This window comes from Musca domestica, unplaced genomic scaffold (genome assembly GCF_030504385.1).
Source record: "Musca domestica strain aabys unplaced genomic scaffold, Musca_domestica.polishedcontigs.V.1.1 10, whole genome shotgun sequence".
Lineage (NCBI taxonomy): Eukaryota > Metazoa > Arthropoda > Insecta > Diptera > Muscidae > Musca > Musca domestica.
The window spans coordinates 10,829,657-10,847,601 of record NW_026712115.1 but is presented as its reverse complement, the minus strand read 5'-3'; the positions used below and the strand labels follow the sequence as shown (position 1 = coordinate 10,847,601).

General features: G+C 36.9%; 2 protein-coding genes across 2 annotated transcripts; both read right to left on the bottom strand.

Moving 5' to 3' along the window:
• Positions 1-511: 511 nt before the first annotated feature.
• LOC131804078 (protein transport protein Sec24A-like) lies at positions 512-7,460 on the bottom strand. Its single transcript, XM_059126393.1, has 15 exons — positions 7,151-7,460; positions 4,772-5,544; positions 3,960-4,711; positions 3,757-3,859; positions 3,564-3,690; positions 3,358-3,467; positions 3,053-3,284; positions 2,631-2,788; positions 2,343-2,568; positions 2,029-2,282; positions 1,597-1,965; positions 1,160-1,389; positions 996-1,093; positions 789-927; positions 512-718 (listed from the first exon to the last, which is right to left on the bottom strand). Exons 2-15 carry the CDS (start codon positions 5,501-5,503, stop codon positions 607-609), a joined length of 3,642 nt encoding a protein of 1,213 aa, XP_058982376.1. The 5' UTR covers positions 5,504-5,544; positions 7,151-7,460; the 3' UTR covers positions 512-606.
• Positions 7,461-8,915: 1,455 nt separating this feature from the next.
• LOC131804073 (uncharacterized) lies at positions 8,916-14,832 on the bottom strand. The gene is made up of 2 exons (XM_059126386.1): positions 12,897-14,832; positions 8,916-12,704 (listed from the first exon to the last, which is right to left on the bottom strand). Exons 1-2 carry the CDS (start codon positions 14,830-14,832, stop codon positions 9,103-9,105), a joined length of 5,538 nt encoding a protein of 1,845 aa, XP_058982369.1. The 3' UTR covers positions 8,916-9,102.
• Between the last annotated feature and the right edge of the window lie 3,113 nt (positions 14,833-17,945).

The following is a 17,945-nucleotide window of genomic DNA, read 5'->3' as shown; positions in this document are numbered from 1 at the left end:
ATACGTTACGATTACAATTAATTTTTAGAGCACCTCCCACATACGGTTTTTGCTACGTTAAACTACATATAAAACGTTCGTTATAATTAAATAATAAATTCCTACGACGTTTCTTTCTTACGCTTGGTTTTGTTTTAAAATTCTTAAATATTTTGCACCCAAGCTAGGGCACTAATTTTAATGTTAACTACGAGAGAAGTTATACATAAAAATTGCACATATTCTTTACTGAAGTACCGCAAAACGATGACACCATTTTTCTATTGTCATATATTACGGGTCTAGCTCTTTAGTTAATAAATTTAATATATTCAAGAAATGAATATAAATTAACATGCAAAAGTTCATAGGTAGTCGTAGCTACAACTGACCAACTACCTAGCTTGGTAATCTCAATGCAATTTCTATATGTGTATGTTATACCAATTGGGTAGTTATCGATGTAATGATAACAATACATATTGGCCAAACTTTCTTCTCTTATATAAATCACGAAGCATAGATCGCACGATAAAAATTATATTAACCCGACTTTATGTTGAATATTTTATGATTTATCATCAATATTTTCTTTATAATTTGAACTTATCATCGATTATTAAATTACTATTTAACCTGAGTCCGTATGTGTTGCAAGAATTCATAGTATGATAAACTAGATTCACTTCTATCGTCGACTAACTTTTCAATTAGTTGTGGTTTGGCCGTACTTGTATCCCTGTAATAAAAAGAAAAATAAATGTACGTTAGAAAGAGTAGTTGTGGGATATGTTCATGCCTTTCATTACCTTATGATCTGTACAATGGGGGGATAGGGTTTTTCATCATTTAATTTCATTATGAAACGTTTGAGTGCATCATTTTCTGTACTATTTACACTTGGCAGACCATAGTAATAATCTGGCAATTCAGCGGTTGTTTTTATACCTAAAAAAATAAAATTCGTAAAAAATATTTAAAACCAGGCTAATGGCATTTTCAGTCTATGTACGTACCAAATACGCTTTCCAAGATATTAACTGGTACATTTAGACCAACATATATTATTATCAATGTACCACAATCCATTAAGAATATTGAGCGCGAATCCAAGCTATTAGAGAAAATGCGAAACATGTAATCAAAGAAAAAAAGAACAATAATACCTCATAATACTTACTGTTCCGCCGATAACTGTAAACGTTGTACCTCAGGCAAATCGTCATCTTCCTCATCTGCATCACCGGCGGCATTGGTGTTTGCATTTTGGTTATGGTAAAATAATATATCGATGTTGTAAAATTCAGGATAAATGAATTTCATCAATTGATCTAATGGTAATGATTTCATACAGTCCATGGCATACACACGATCGTCAAGGCGCGTGCTGGTACCAACGCGGAAGGCAGGCTACAAGAAGAGTAAAAATAATTATTATTTGTGACACTAGATCGTAGAATTTGCATATTTTTTTTTCTTTCGAAGTTATTTAAAAACTTCGAAGTTATTTAAAAGGGTAATAAATTTAAGGACGTATAAGAAACACTTCTATTGTCGGTTAATAAAAAAGAACATTTTTTCAAATATGCAAATTCTGAAAAATAACCGATAACCTACATGTTTCAATAAGGCCGAAATGTACAAAGGCAACAGAGCCAAACTGCGTGGAGCAATTAGTTGGCCCGACTGTCCAGACGGCAAATTTTGTGCAATTTTAAATGCATTCAATATATCAACTGTTGCATTAATGAATGCTTCCCGGGCGTCCGCTATATTAGAAGTTATGGACCGATCAACGGCCATTTTGGATAGCAATCCTATAATCGCTTCGGTGTCAGCGGCATGCATTACTTCGGGCAATGAAGCTGTAACTGGCAGACACATTGTATGAACTCGAATGCGACGTTCTCCTTCGCTGTTCGTATAAAGCAAAGCCGCTTGGAAGCATATGGTTTTGACGTCCGTTAAACTTTCCTCGTACGAAATCTAGAAATTTCCAATTAAAACAATCAATATGGACTACATAACTAACTACCAAACCAGACATACCTGCATACCATATCCAGCATCTGGATTAACATTGGGCAACGACAGTAAGTCTGTAGAGCGTACAAAGAAATTGCCATGGAATGTGTGTACCTGAAGACCCCTAGTACATCGTATACGCATTACAGCTTCAAAGCCAATCTTGCGCACCAAATAACGCTTAAAGCAATGTTTCAACGAATCCACCAAATGTGCCTTGGTCTTTTGATACAGCGGAAAATGATGAACACAACCACCGCTATGTTTGCTAATGCCAGCTATGAAATACAAAAGAAATTTATTAGGTTGATTTGTAGTCATTGAATGTGTAGACATACATATTGTAGCTATGTCACTATATTGTTGATTTAGAAGGAATAAATCACAAGCAATTTGATACCCGGAGCATTCCAAAGCATATCGTTTGTAAAAATCTGTGGCTGGATTTAAATGGGCGACATCCTTCGCCGAACGGTTGTTGGGATCTTCGCGAGGCTCTAATGCACCAGGCCCTTTATTAGGAAGGCACGTTTGGAAAACGGTTATACGACCACCCGAAGCTTGCTGAAAAGTTATTTTCCAATTAATATAAAATCAAATTGAATCAAAAGCGAAGGAGAATATACCATTAGTTTGAAAGCTACTTGTAAAGCAGCGCCCAATGCTGATCCAGGATCATGTGTGTCTGCAAAACGAGTTGGCAACTGATTTAGCAAATCCTTCACAAGTTCTTTACATTCCTTTAGATTGACCAATAAATTATCAGGCCGTGGCAAAAATGGATCTGAAATACAAATACATATTAAAGATAAGCAGGCTTTATGAATAGAATGAGTGTTAAGTTCAACTGGATGACCTTGGAGATCTTAGCTACTAGACCAGGGGCCCTATTCTGTAACCTTTTAACAACTTTACTGTTTATTTTCCAAAAAATACTTTTGTGTTAGACACAATAACAAAAGAATCTTTAACAATAACAAGAGTAGTTAAAAGTTACATAATAGGCCTACAGTTATGTTATTAGTGGTGATGAACTCAAAATATTTACCATCAATATCTAATAATGTCATTTCATGGGGTTGATTATAGCCCTCTGCCATACTATAAAAGTGAACGTTGCTGTTGTACGCAATAAAACCAACTTGGGTACGAGCATCGCCAGGCATATCATCCAAATGTTTCGTTAACAACGCACACACATTCTCCAAATAACCACATTGTTGAGCAATTATGGAAACGTCGAAAAGGAATAGGTATATTGCTGGTTGTGGGGGTCGCAACTGCAAATTGTAAATAAATAAGATTAAAATTATTGACAACACTCAATAGAATAATGTAAGTTTAAATAGTTACCATATATTCCGAAGGAGCTATAAACTCGATTGTACTTGAACGAACTTCCGGGCGACGAGTAACATCGCCATAGGTTTTCGTAGCGGGATCAAATTGAAAATCTTCGGGTACTAAAAACGAAAAAGCATATACATATCGTTTTACATAAGCGTACAGTTCTTTGCAACAAATAACAAATACAGATTGGAACGGTTTTTGAAACTTACGCTCATTAACTCTATAGCACAGATTGCATTTCCACATTTTACTGTCGACAAAATAAACAAACGGATTTATATATGTTCTGCACAAACGACAACGAACTATATTCGGACATTGGATTACTGGTAGGCTCTGTTCAATAGATAAGAAGTAAAGGAAATTAAAGTTGATTTATGACAATGTTCTCGTTATACTTACATTTATATCACGGAATGGATGAATTACAATTCCCAGTGGTAGCCGAGATTTTTGCAATAATGAATTGCTTTCTGGAATTTTGGCTAATGTACAACGCATTATACTAAAAAAAAAGAATTTTTAAAATAAAAGAATTAAAAAAAAAAAACAAAATAAATATAATATAGAGACATAAAGATAAATATCATAGTTAGGCTACGTACTTGGGATTACAGTTTATGGATTCATGGAACTGATTATGCAGAACTATTTTAGGTGGTGCTAATGTAGCGGGTGACAAAATGTGACGATTTTGCATTAAATCAATTGTATCTTGTCCCCACAAACGGTTAAAGCCCTGGTGTACAACACTACCCGCAGGATATTGAGGAGTTTGCTGTTGTTGCTGATACGCCTGTTTCTGATTTTGATATTGCAAAGGGCCACTATTGGGCTGACCATTAAACATGCCTGTGGGCTGAGGGGGGCCAGTCATTTGTTGCTGAGAATAATTGTAAGCTGCAGAATAAGCTTGCTGTGGCTGCTGCTGAAATTGTTGTGACTGTTGTTGCTGCTGCATTGGGGGAGGCAGTTGTTGATTTGGATACATAGGTTTTCGTTGTCCCATCGGTTGCTGTGATGCGTTAGCTTGTATATGTGGTGTTGGCTGATTATTGTTTAACTGATTTTGTAGTACATTGCCACTATTTGTTGGAGGTCGGGGAATCGATCCACTAATAGGTGGACCACCAACATTGCTATTGGGATAATTGGCATTTTGCGATGGACTCTGTTGATAAGTCATTGGTGTTGATGAGGGAGTGTTATAAGTGCTAATTGGAGGTCGTAGTGGTTGGCCCAATGGCTGTTGCGGTTGGGGAGGACGATTGCTAAGGTTAGCAGTGGTGTTTTGACTTGGATTTGGCGAACCCATCCCGACATGCTGTGTATTTAAAGCAGATGTTTTAAAGTTTGCCTGTAAGGATTTGACAACCATAAAAAGTTAGTTGTTATTTTTAATGTTTTTCGTACTTACCGGGAAATTATTCATTACTGGTTGGGCCTGTGCATTTGGTACAGAAACTGTAGACACATCTTTTCCGGCCATTGGCATTGATTGAGATGCTGACACAGTAGTAGGTGGCAGAGCTGTGCCGTTAATTCGGTTCATATTTAAGTTTTGCATACTGCTATTCAATTGATTCATGCCGGGCGTAGAAGCTGAGGCGATTGGAGGATGTGACGCCGGTGGTATCTTTCCCGAATTCGAGGATGACGTTGGAACGTATTGGTGCTGCTGTTGCGTTAATTGAATGGAAGGGGAAGCTGTCCTTGAAGAATTAGCACTTGCAGTTGCATTGACACCGGCGCCACCACCATTTGAAATTGAATTTGACCCATGGGTCGGTCCATTCATTGCGCCTGGTGGTCTCATATGGGGTGGTAAATTACTGGCTATTGGGGGTTGACTCGAAGGCATTCTTTGCGGGCCGTTGGTGTTTGGTGAAGGTGCAAAGTTTCCTGGAGTCCCACTTGCTGTCATCGAAGGTGGCATAAATTTACTCAAATTGGTGTTTAAGGTAGCCGGTGGAACGGGCATTCCAGGAAATTGTTGCTGTTTTTGCTGCATCGGTTGTGACATTTGTTGTTGCTGCTGTTGCGGTTGCTGTGGAATTTGGGTTGATCCCAGAGGTGGCATGCCGTTAACAGCATTATATTGTCCCATATTTTGTGGTGGTCCATAATTTGAATTGGCATATGACGACATTTTCGTTTATTTTTTAATTAAACATAGAACTTATGGAGAGTCTGAAAACAGAAATGAACCCTTTAGTAGGCACTTTTTGAGTATTCTAAAAATGACGGTGAACATAAATATGAACAGTCTATCTTATCATTACATTAAATAGCCGTGACCTTGCAAATTACAATCATATTTTTGGAGATATTGTGTTTGTTGTTTATCAAGAGTACCTTAATGGCAAGCACATTGTACGCCGACTGTGGGCACTGTCTTATCAATACGTGAAATTTTAAGACGTGTGCTACCTATACTTGTACTCTTGCTAAGTTTATCTATTCAAGAAGGCGGAGAGTCATTGACTGACATTGGCAGCGAAATCTTAATTTAAAATTGTTATTTGGGGAAATGTCAAATATGGGAATAAGAGAGAATGCAAAATGATTGGGAAAATGTTTACTTCTGAAAAAGTATGTGGTTAAGCACATTGTTCATATGAATTTTATTTTGCAAAAAAGCAAACAGAAAAGATTCTCTCTTACTTGGGTTATTTCCTATACAACAATTCACCTTAAAAATTACGAGTGAAATAACTTAAGACGGTATTTTTTAACACATAAAGAGTCTTCGTAAATTTCCGATTTCGATAACGTATGTTTTTATGAAAATGGAGGAAATTTACCCTTAAAAATAACTAAATGTAAACTTCAATGAATAATGGGATTGCAGCGCTAAATGTTTAATATATAGGTATTGACAGTTTAACTAAATTACTACATATTCGACTCAACCGCAAACACCCATAACACGAATTACAAATACGAAAAGAGATCTAACATTTCCTGAATAATAGTAGTAGGAGACTTTTAAACAAAAATGTATCTATGAAAAATATCTTAAATATGAGCAAAGTATTTTGATGAGCTCCAATAAGAAAATCGGAAGTAGAGGGTTCTCTTTTCGGTTAAAGCGGAAACAGAGAGCGCGTTTGATATTGACCCAGATAAAGCAGCGAAGATTCACCTCAGCAGACAGCGCGAATGTATTGTGGCTAACGCAAACAAAACGTGATAGACAACTGCATAAAAAATAAAAATGGAAACAAGTTATACGGGTGTAATGAACTACATTTGGGAATTTCAACAAAGAATTTACAAAACGAACTTCAATTTCAACGGCCCAACGAGAGTGTCAATTATAACAAGAAACGAGCGTATGTGTGCACAACTCATTCACACGTATGTACTTTCTTTCATTGATGTCAAGGCACGACACCCAATGATCGCTCCTCTAATATGGCTTATTTTTTTAGAAGATCGTCGAGAATTGGATAACGCTAAAGGAATATATTTAAGGGTCTCCCAGCAATTGTATTTCGATGACGTCCTATAATGGTCATGTTTAATTGAAATTTGACATTTGTTTTTGGCACGAAAGGCCCCGTAATTGCCTCGTACGAAACGCAAATTCATGGGGTGGTATATATACACACACACACTCACGTCACTAGACATCAGCCAGCAAAAGCAAAGAAATTACGATAATTGGAATGTGCATCCATCAAAAAATTCACAAAGGCAAATATATAAGGTCCAGTTTTCGATCTCAAAAAGAGTTGGAAAGAAACAAAACGTCACTTTTTTATTTATCTTACTTCCCGTTTCACTTATTTACCTCAAAAACGTTTTCTTCACTTAGTAATTTTTCTACGGAGGAAATCCTTGTAATTTTACAAATTAGGTTTCAAAGTTCGAGAAAACTTCGGTTGTCTTGCCTTGTGTCGTCTCCTCCCTTTTATGACCGACGATTAACGCTGTACTTTATCACTGTCTTCACAATAACCATATACACTCGTTTCTGCACTTATCACCGTCCTTTAACAATTTGATTTGTTTAATTAGTCGTATTCTTTTCCTCGAAACTTAACTATTTTTTTCATTTAGCAAAAAATGACAACTCAGCTCTCATTGTGAGAAGTGCTGCCCACTCAAAAAATAGGCTAAAAGAAGACATTGCAAAAAGTGCTGCCCAATCCGAAAATAAATACATATAGGAACTCACAATAAGTGATGCCAAAACAAAAATATAAAAAGGGTTCTGCGATGAAAACATATTATTTTTTATTCAACATAAAATCATGGTAGAATCAAGAAGGTAAAATCAGGCAATCATATGTTTGCAATTTTTTCAAAATTCTTCATTTGACAACATGTCATTGTAAAAATATATATTTATATATCCAATGTATTTATACAAATCAGAGATGGGAACCTATTTGCTATGAAGTAAAATTTGACAAGGTAAATTACAGAAAATACAGAGATGGATATGACTTTTTGAAATGACTTTACCTTCATAATTTTACCATGCATATGGTATTCAAATGGAAATTTCCTTAACACTTCGCACTTCAAATTTTGAACATTCATTTCTTGTTGGGGCCATGAAAGAATGAATGTTAAAACAACAATCACGGCTTTACGGTGGCGATACATAAGCAGTTGCACATTAAAAACGAACGAAGCGTGGAACACGAATTCTCGTAATTTGCACATAAAGGAACAAAACTATTCTGTCAAGACTTGAATAAAATAATTGATATTCCGAAAAATAATTAATTATCAAACAACTAAGGGATCTGATTATAAGGTATATACAAGGTTTTATTGATTGATTTTTCTTTTGCTAAGATCTATGATCAGGTCACGCAATAGACGAATTAATAGGTTCGTCTGGTTACTTTTACTGCAGGAATTGTACAGTAGCTTCTTTCTGGGAGAGTATGGTAGCTTTAATCTTTTTTGAAAGAAATTAAAAAAAATTAAACAGACGGAATTCCAACAACTTGCAAGCAATCAGCTGATTTGTCAGAACAAAACAAATTGTGTGCTATAAACAGAAAGGAAGCACGCACAAATTAATTTGAGCCAAAAACAATTACGTCTGCAATTTCCAAAATAAATAAAGGAGATGAAGGAGAGCAGCAAGTGAACATTTGAATATTTCTCTCTAAAATCGCTCTTTTACAGAAATTTTGTGTTAACAGACGGCTTCCAGTAAGAATTTGCAAAATTGTTACGAATTTTAGGGCAACCAGACACACCTAATTAAAACATTACCATTTGAATGTCAAAACTTTTCTGTCGTAGAGAATAAAATGAAAGTAAAACCTTATGTTAAATGAATTGCTTCGCCTTTTGCAACTGTCCTTTTTTGTTATTTTCCAGGAATAAACCTAAACTCGGCTGGCTCCCAAATGACAAGACTGGCAGGATTTCGGCAAAATAAAAGCTGCGTTTATTTGGTTTGTTTGTTTACAAATAGTGAGTTTAGTTGTCGTTGTTTATTCTCTGTAAGAATTTTAAAAATTTAACAAAAATTAAGTTTACAAAAAAAAAATAAAAATATTTAATTTAAAAACAATAAAAATTAACACGACTTACTTATTTTTGGGTTCTAACAAAAAAGGGAATAAACAATGGCCATAAGGGCCTATTTATATAAAAAGTGACATTAAGCAAAACAACAAAAATAAACAAAATGAAGATGTTGGCTTAAATTTAGTTTCGTCTCCCTCTTCGCTTGGGATATTTCGGCCATTTATAACAGTGGTATTTCAAATTTGGCTACACTTTTTTAGCTTTGGTAATTGCAGGGTTACCATCTCCAACATCCCCACCCCCGTGAACTGACCCAGAGGGGGAGGCTTCACCAACTCCGTCTCCAGCCGCTTCCACGTCCAAAATGGCAAGTTTGGACACAGGTCTGTGGTATACACCGGCACTCGTTCTCACCTTGGCTGATCGTGCCACTCCGTCTTTGCCCCTGAATACTTCGATGACTCGTCCACGTCTCCATTGACTCCGAGCCATCTCTGGATCACAAACAAACACAAGGCAACCAACATCCAACGACCGAGAAGGAAGACACCATTTTGTTCTTCGAGTTAATTCTGGAAGATATTCCCGAAGCCACTGATGCCACATGCCATTCTTCAAATTTTGGGTGACGCGCCACTGCTTCCTTAAACACATCAGTCTAGGCTCAAACGGTGCTGGAGTCTGGGTTGAATTGGTACATCCAAGCAGAAAGTGGTTTGGAGTCAATGGATCTGGGTCCTCTGGAGTAACTGGCAAATGTGTAAGTGGCCTGCTGTTGACCATATTCTCCGCTTCAATCAGGAACGCTTGTAGAGTCTCCAGTTTTGGGGCTTGCTCCTTTAGCATGATGTAAAGAGCCTTCTTAACAGATTGGACAAGACGCTCCCATACTCCGCCTTCGCTGGGATTCACTGGCGTATTGTAGACCCATTTTATTCCAAGAGCTGTCAGACCAGAAGAAACGGAATTAGTGTCTAAAAAATTGGTTATACCTTGCAGCTCCTTTGCTATGCCAACGAAATTCGTCCCATTGTCGCTTCTTATCATCTCTGGGACGCCTCTTCGATTGATGAAGTTCCGAATACACATTAGGCAGGAATCACTCGACAGGTCTGTTGCAATTTCCAAGTGGACAGCGCGAACTGTAAGGCATGTAAACAGTGCCACCCACCTCTTTTCTCGTTGTCTCCGGATTGACACTGTTACAGGACCAAAATAGTCAAGTCCTGTGTAGGTAAAGGCTCTGACATAAGGTGTGACACGTTCCAAGGGTAACGGGGCCATTTGTGGTTGAATTGGTTTGGCCTTACGAATCTTGCAGACAAGACATCGGGACTGAACGCTTCTTAGAAGTTGACGAAGTGACGGAATCCAAAATCGCAGACGAATTTCGCTCATTGTAGTGGCAACATTTATGTGACAAAAACGAGAATGGTAAAATTCCACCAGCAAAAGTGTAAAACGATGACCTTTGTGTAGAATTATTGGTCGTCTGGTATCCAGGGACAAAAAAACAGCATTTTCTATTCTTCCAGATACCCGAAGCAAACCATCACTTCCAATTTGTGGATTTAAAGACTTTATGGAGCTGTTGGCAGACACTGATCCAGTTCTCTGTATGTCAAGAATTTCATCCCCATATACTTCTTGCTGTACGCAGCGACAGAGATACATTTCTGCCCGTGCTTCTTCTTCCACCGTCAAATCACCCGACACCACTGATTTCCTCTTCATATTTTCAACGAATCGGAATGTCCACGCCATTGCCCGTTTCAGCCTACGATATTTTGAAAATCTATTAATATCTGGAATACAAAAACATACCTGGCAAGCCACCAAAACTTTGTATTTGTTTCTTAGCTCTGTTTTGCTGTGATCCACACATGTTCCAATTTGTTCCTCGTCCGGCCAATACTTCTCTTCTTTTCTCAGGAATTCTGGCCCATTTTTCCAACGTCCTTCTGGCTGGTACTTCTTGGGTCCTTTAGCACGGGTCCCTTCGTCAGCTGGGTTTTCCGCTCCTGGACACCACCGCCACTGCTCCATACGGCTGCTTTCCAGAATCTCCGACACTCTATTTGCCACATATTGTTTGTATGTACGGTGTTCTGAACGGATCCAACTTATCACTGTTGAGGAATCTGACCAAAAATAAATGTTATTAATATTCTTCAAATGATTTTCCAAAATTTTTTCCTTCATTCGCACTCCAATTACTGCTGCTTGCAACTCAAGCTTAGGTATAGTATGGTATCTTGTTGGGGCACAGCTCGTCTTGCCCATAACGAACACAACACTTACACCACAATTTGTTACTATACGCCAGTATGCCACAGCAGCCATTGCATCTTCACTGGCATCCACAAACACATGCAAATCTACTATACCATTAAAAAATCCATTACTGTAACACCTCGGAACTTTGAAATCCTTTAATTTAGGCAATTCCTCCAGCCAGGTCTTCCAGCGGCTATAAATCGCGGACGGCAACTCCTCGTCCCACTTTATACGACTTTTCCACACATTTTGCATAATTATCTTCGACGTCACCATAAAATCACCAAGAAACCCGAATGGATCGAATACGGACATATTTAAAGACAACATTTCGCGTTTCGTTGGCACTTTTTGCAATTTCAATATCTTTTCATCCACTTTGTGTAATTTTAATTCAAAACAAAATACATCTGATTTTGGCAGCCAATGAATACCGAGTACCCGTTCCATTCCATCATCAAAAATGGAGTTGCCATCACTTTCATCAGAAATAGGGTTGCCAAACATACGTTGTAAAACAAGGGAATTAGACTTGATGTTGCGGAGATTAAATCCACCCTCTTTGTGAATTTTTATGACATCACGTACCACTTCAACTGCCTCACCTTCAGTCTGGAAACAGTCGACGTAATCGTCTACGTAATGACGATCGATGATTCCTTGTACTGCTCTTGGCGACTCATTTATAAACCTTCGGGCATTTAGGTTTTTTACATATTGGGCTATGGTGGGCGAACAAGTGGCTCCAAAAATCATCCGTTCCATTACATAAGTTTCTAAGGGTTGACTGGGATCCCCATTTCTCCATAGAAATCGCTGACTGTCCTGATCTTCTTTGGCGATTACAATTTGGTGGAACATCTCTTGTATATCTCCGCACACGGCTACAGGAAATTCCCTGAATTTAAAAAGAATAGAGATTAAAGAGTTATTTATGTCAGGTCCAGGTAATAAGGCTTTATTTAATGAAAATTGTTGAACTTCAGCAGCAGCATCGAAGACGATACGAATTCCATCTTTGTTGGGATTTTTAACGCCAAAATGTGGCAAATAAAACGTTCGGTCGCTCCTTCTTTCTCGTTCTGCTACTGAAAGTTTACGGCAATATCCTTTTTCCTCGTAGTCTCTTATCTTTTTGCAATATTGAGCTGCATATACACTGTCCTTTGCCATTTTTCGTTCCACACACTGCAATCGGTTGTACGACAAATTGTACGATTCTGGAATTGGAGAAAAATGTTCTTTCCACAAAAGCGGACACTGATATCGCCCATCGATTCTTTTCGTGTTTTCTCTCAATATTTTTAACGCTCGTTCATCATCTATGGACAGAATTGGTGTCACATTTACCTTGGTACCCAATGTCTCCACGTCGAAATATTGCCGCATCATGGTATGCATTTCCTTAAGAAAGTCACAATTTTCTTCCTCGAAACGTTTCCTAACGTGTAAAGCCCGCTTAAGATTGGAACTCTTCTCGCCTGGGATCGGTCCATAAATTACGGCGCCTAATCTCGTTAGGGTAATGATTGGTCCAACATCGGTCATCATACGAGGAGCTTCCAAGGGAACTGTTAAAAATGAATGTTGCAAGCTTAATATTAGTTTAGGTTGAACATTCGAATAATCCCGGAATGGAATTTCGGCGATTTGGTCGATTTCACGGGATTTAATTAAATGAGCCAGATGGCAACTCTGTATTGGCAATGACAGATTGGACGAAATGTAAACATTGGTTATCGGGTACTTGTTGTTGTACTCACCGACACCACTAATTGTCAAATTAATTTTTTCTGTTTTTTCGTTTATGTTTTGGTTATTAAGCCACTGAATTTTTAAAATCTCCGGTTTCCCGTGTACTCCGAGTTCGCGAGCAACGTCCTCGTCCAGCATGGACACATTGGCGCCGTCGTCAATGAACGCGTACGTCGTTATTTGTTTGTGTGTTCCGTATAGCGTCACGGGCAAAATCTGGAACAGTACGTTTTCGGTGTAGTGGGCGGCATGACAATTTCTTCGTTGTGTTTGAGACGGCGGTGCGTCGGGAAGAGATGGGGTGTTCGTTCGTGGCTCCAAATCGTGTGTGGGTAATGTTCGGTTCGGTTCCTGGGATGGCGTCGCGAGTGTTTTGTGCAACAATTGGTGGTGTGATTTTTGGCAATCATTTATGCCACAACGACGCTTATAGTGGCAATTTTTAAGTTGGTGGCCTCTCTTTAAGCAACAAAAACAAGTTTTAATTTGTTTAATTTTATTCCATCGGTCATCGATGGTCATTTTTAAAAAGTGTGGACAGATTTTTATATTGTTGCACTCTCCCTGACAAATTGGACAGCTCGAACTGACAGCGACATATGCGTATTTTTTTTGTTGTGTTTGTGTGTGTCGGCGATTGGACGAGGTTGCTGAAATTGGCTGTGTGTCGTGGACCATATGTGCGAGACGGCGTAATATTCCCAACCAATCGCTGAAATCAACTATAGTGGCGGGGTGCTGGAGTTGCAGACATTTTTCGGCCCATTGCATTTGGCGGTTTATCGGCAGTTTGGACACTAGCTCACTCAGCAACGATGGATTGGATAGATGGTGTTCACCCTTGGCGTTTTTTAGGAAAGTGGCCATATTGGAGAGTTTGTTGGCAAAGTTGACAAGTGCATCCAAATTATCATCTGCCAGCGGTGGAATGGCTCGGACTTTTTCTACTTGGCTTCGGATAAGTTGCTCTGGTCGACCAAATGTTTCCTGCAGAATTTCCAAAATGGCGCTGACGTTGGCAGAACTCCCCAACATGGATTCCACTGTTTCCCTTGCTCGGCCCTTCAATGCGTCTCTCAAACGCATGATGTTATGGAGATTGGAGTAACCAAATTCGGTTGTGGTGCTCTCGTAGGCTTCGAAAAATGCCTGCCACTCCTCTGGAAGACCTGAAAAAATAGGCAAGGGATAAATTTTTTTATGTGCATTTCCGTTGGAGTTATTTGAAAGTGAATTTGGAAAAGACTCATCTGTGTTGATAGACAATGGCGGCAGTTGATGCACTTGAGTCTGCAACTGTTGACTTGTTGTTGGCGGTACTGTTTGTGGTGGCAAAACTACTGAATGTAATGGCAGATTCAATGGCGGCTGTGGTGGCAGATTCAATGGCGGCTGTGGTGGCAGATTCCTTTGTGGCTGTTGCGGCGTATTCAATGGCGGTTGTTGTGTCGTTTGATTTGAGAAAATTGGTGGTTGTGACGTCAGTGTAGGCAATGCTTGCTGCGACATTGTGTTTTGCAAAGAAGCAAACTGCTGTGACGTACTTAATAGTTGTGCTTGCATTTTTGCTTGTGCTGCTAAAAATTCGTCTTGCATTGCTTTCATCTGACGTTGCATCTGTTCCATTTCAAATTTCATAAGTTTTCTCATCTCGGCTAATTCATTTGCAGGATTTGGTGTTTTGGCTGGTGTATTTGAAGGCGGTTTTTGGAGCTGTAACTGAGAAGAAGAAGAAGAAGATTTAGAAGTATTGGCGGGCGGTGTATTGACGGCTGCGGCTGCAGCTGGCATTTGTTGCTGTTTTTGGTGGCTGCTGGTAGGCGTATCTCCTGTTGGTGAGCGAACGACAGACATATCGTAAGTGTCAGGGTTATATCGGGCTGGCGGAATTCCTTGAGTGCTGCGTCCACTGGTTCTTCTGGTTAGATCTTGGTTTTGTGGCATAAAACCGGCAGAATTTCTTGAATACAGGTAAGAATTATTTTTTTTTGTGACTTAAAGTGGTGACAGCTGTTTTTAAAAAATGTCCGTCCGTTTTAATGAACAGCAACAATAAACACGAATTCAACAAGACAATTGACGACAGAAATTAAATTGACATAAAACAAATAAACAAAGAATAAAGAATAAAGTTGTCCTTTTTTGTTATTTTCCAGGAATAAACCTAAACTCGGCTGGCTCCCAAATGACAAGACTGGCAGGATTTCGGCAAAATAAAAGCTGCGTTTATTTGGTTTGTTTGTTTACAAATAGTGAGTTTAGTTGTCGTTGTTTATTCTCTGTAAGAATTTTAAAAATTTAACAAAAATTAAGTTTACAAAAAAAAAATAAAAATATTTAATTTAAAAACAATAAAAATTAACACGACTTACTTATTTTTGGGTTCTAACAAAAAAGGGAATAAACAATGGCCATAAGGGCCTATTTATATAAAAAGTGACATTAAGCAAAACAACAAAAATAAACAAAATGAAGATGTTGGCTTAAATTTAGTTTCGTCTCCCTCTTCGCTTGGGATATTTCGGCCATTTATAACAGTGGTATTTCAAATTTGGCTACACTTTTTTAGCTTTGGTAATTGCAGGGTTACCATCTCCAACAGCAACCGAAATGAAACCTTTTTCAATCGAAATGAAAGTTTTTGCAAATCAAATGAAACTTTTAGATTTATAGAAGGAAAATACCAAAACATTTTTAATTTTAGTAGGTTCAAAATTATATCAACTAATTTTAACTAATATATGCTTAAAGAGAAATTTTTATTGATTATTAATATCTACATTTTTATATTATTACTTAAATTTTCAATTATTGTAATAACAAATGGTTCGTTATTGATTTGATATAAAATATTTCCATATTATTAAATTTCTAAATGCTCAACGCTAAAAAGATAAATTTAAACAAATTGGTGGCTTTTATAGGTATGGGCAGGAGTGAAATACGAAATTAAGCTTTACCACAATTTTTTATAATTATAGTATACTAATAATCTTACCTAATAAAGGATTCCCGCTTCGCAGCTTTATTGTTTATGAAAGTAGAGCAGTCGTGATTTCAATAGACAGATAAGTGGAAATCATTAAATCAACTATGATCATGATTGCATATACTTTATGGGGTCTACGACGAATATTTAGAGGTGTTACAAACCGAATGACAAATTTAATATATCCTCCTTTCCATGGAGGAGATTATAAAAAGATACCTAATTCGGGTCCTTTAAAAAAAATAAATGGAAGCTTTAAGAAAAAAATTTATAAAAACTTAGAGATTAATAATCAATAAAAATTCCTCTTTAACTATATATTAGTAATAATTAGTTGATTTAATTTTAAACCTACTAAAAATAAAAATGTTTTGTTATTTTTCCTTGTAAAAATCTAAAAGTTTCATTTGATTTGCAAAAAGTTTCATTTGATTTGCAAAAAGTTTCATTTCGGTTGCAAAAGGTTTCATTTCGGTTGCCAAAGGTTTCATTCCCGCTGCAATAGGTTTCATTTCGGTTGCAAAAGGTTTCATTTCCACTGCAAAAGGTTTCAATTCCACTGCAAAAGGTTTCATTTCCGCTGCAAAAAGTTTCATTTGGATTGGAAAAGGTTTCATTTAATCTGAAAATGTTATATATTATTGTTTTAAATTTTTTCTCTAAATGAATATAATTTTCTTTATGTTTAAAAAATCTTTTAATTTTAAAACAAGGCCAACATAATGTTTCACAAGAAGGCTACTTTTACCAACGATTTGACAGTTAGCTTTGATTTTCTTTGTATTTCAAGTCACAATTATGTTATATGACAGCAAAATTATTTGTCAAATGGGCTTACTAGCCTAACTTATATAGGCCATGTTTTGAAAAGCACGTCATACAACTATATGTTTACAATTGTTTCAAAATTAACCATTTGACAACAGTAAAATTTGACATGGTAAATTATAGAAAATGCAGAGATGGATGGATAAAGTCATAAGCCTTTCTTTTAATATGACTTTAATTTATCTTAATATACAGCATTGACTAAAATGTATAGAATTTAAAATCAGAATAACTTGAATTTATTGGAATTATAAACTTGCAGTCAATACTTATCACATTCTTAAATTGCCGACTCCTGAAACACTTATCCCATGAATGCAAAATACCATATGGTAATATATTCCCCTACAAAATAGTTGACAAGTTCTAGATTATGTAACGATTTTACATATTCTTTTATACAATTGTGTGTTTAGATACATCCTTAAGCTGCTATCAGACGATGTGGGTTTTACATACGTAGTGTCAAATTTTTCATATGTAGAAGATGCACACATCATGTGATACATGGACCACATTTCCGTTGTGAAATACATGAGTAAAGTACACTGTAGTCTTTCCACTACAGCGAGAGTTATTTTCATCGGAAACATATAATTTAATCAAAAGTGTTGTTTGTTTATTGTTTAAAAATATATAATATTATTTGTGGTAAAAAGTTATCCATAACGTATTATGATTTTTTAGAAAATACAATAAAATACCAATGAAACCAAATACAAATGAAAAAGTGTGTCGTAGCGAGATGAAAGAGTCACATGTAAATTGGCAGTTTTGATATACAGACGGAAATACACATGGATAATAAAAGTGACGACACTTTATCACATGTCCCTTATTGTCTGATAGCAGCTTTAGCAATATATAAATAACGCTCAGCTGATGTTTGTTTTTGTATATATAGACAAACAGAATGCAAAAAATAGCGAAAAATGTATAAAAAACGCTATATAAAGATAGTTGGTGTTGGGGAATAAGTGTTTAGTCACATTGCAAGGAAAATAATGCACGTTCCAGTGTATTATCTTGAGCAAATACACTCTTGAGTTTTTTTCCGTTACTGTCCCAAGCAAAATGTAAAGAACATTTTTGCGGAAATATTTGCGACTTTGGAGTGTACTAAAATACTTATGCTGTACCCAGCGATGCTTCCCGTTAGTATGTACAGGGTGAGATAAAAATACTGCAACAAAGTCAAACGCCGTAATTTTATTTTTTTTTTTTTAATTTTATCGAATGA

What these genes read in the sequence shown, in the direction of transcription:
- LOC131804073 (XM_059126386.1), bottom strand. Translation starts at nt 14,832, where the DNA reads ATGCCACAAAACCAAGATCTAACCAGAAGAACCAGTGGACGCAGCACT. An exon ending in TTTGACAATTAGTGGTGTCG is followed by an intron (nt 12,705 to 12,896) that starts GTGAGTACAACA and finishes CATTTTTAACAG; the next exon opens with TTCCCTTGGAAGCTCCTCGT.
- LOC131804078 (XM_059126393.1), bottom strand. Translation starts at nt 5,503, where the DNA reads ATGTCGTCATATGCCAATTCAAATTATGGACCACCACAAAATATGGGA. An exon ending in AAGTAGCTTTCAAACTAATG is followed by an intron (nt 2,569 to 2,630) that starts GTATATTCTCCT and finishes ATAACTTTTCAG; the next exon opens with CAAGCTTCGGGTGGTCGTAT. An exon ending in TAGTGACATAGCTACAATAT is followed by an intron (nt 2,283 to 2,342) that starts GTATGTCTACAC and finishes TGTATTTCATAG; the next exon opens with CTGGCATTAGCAAACATAGC.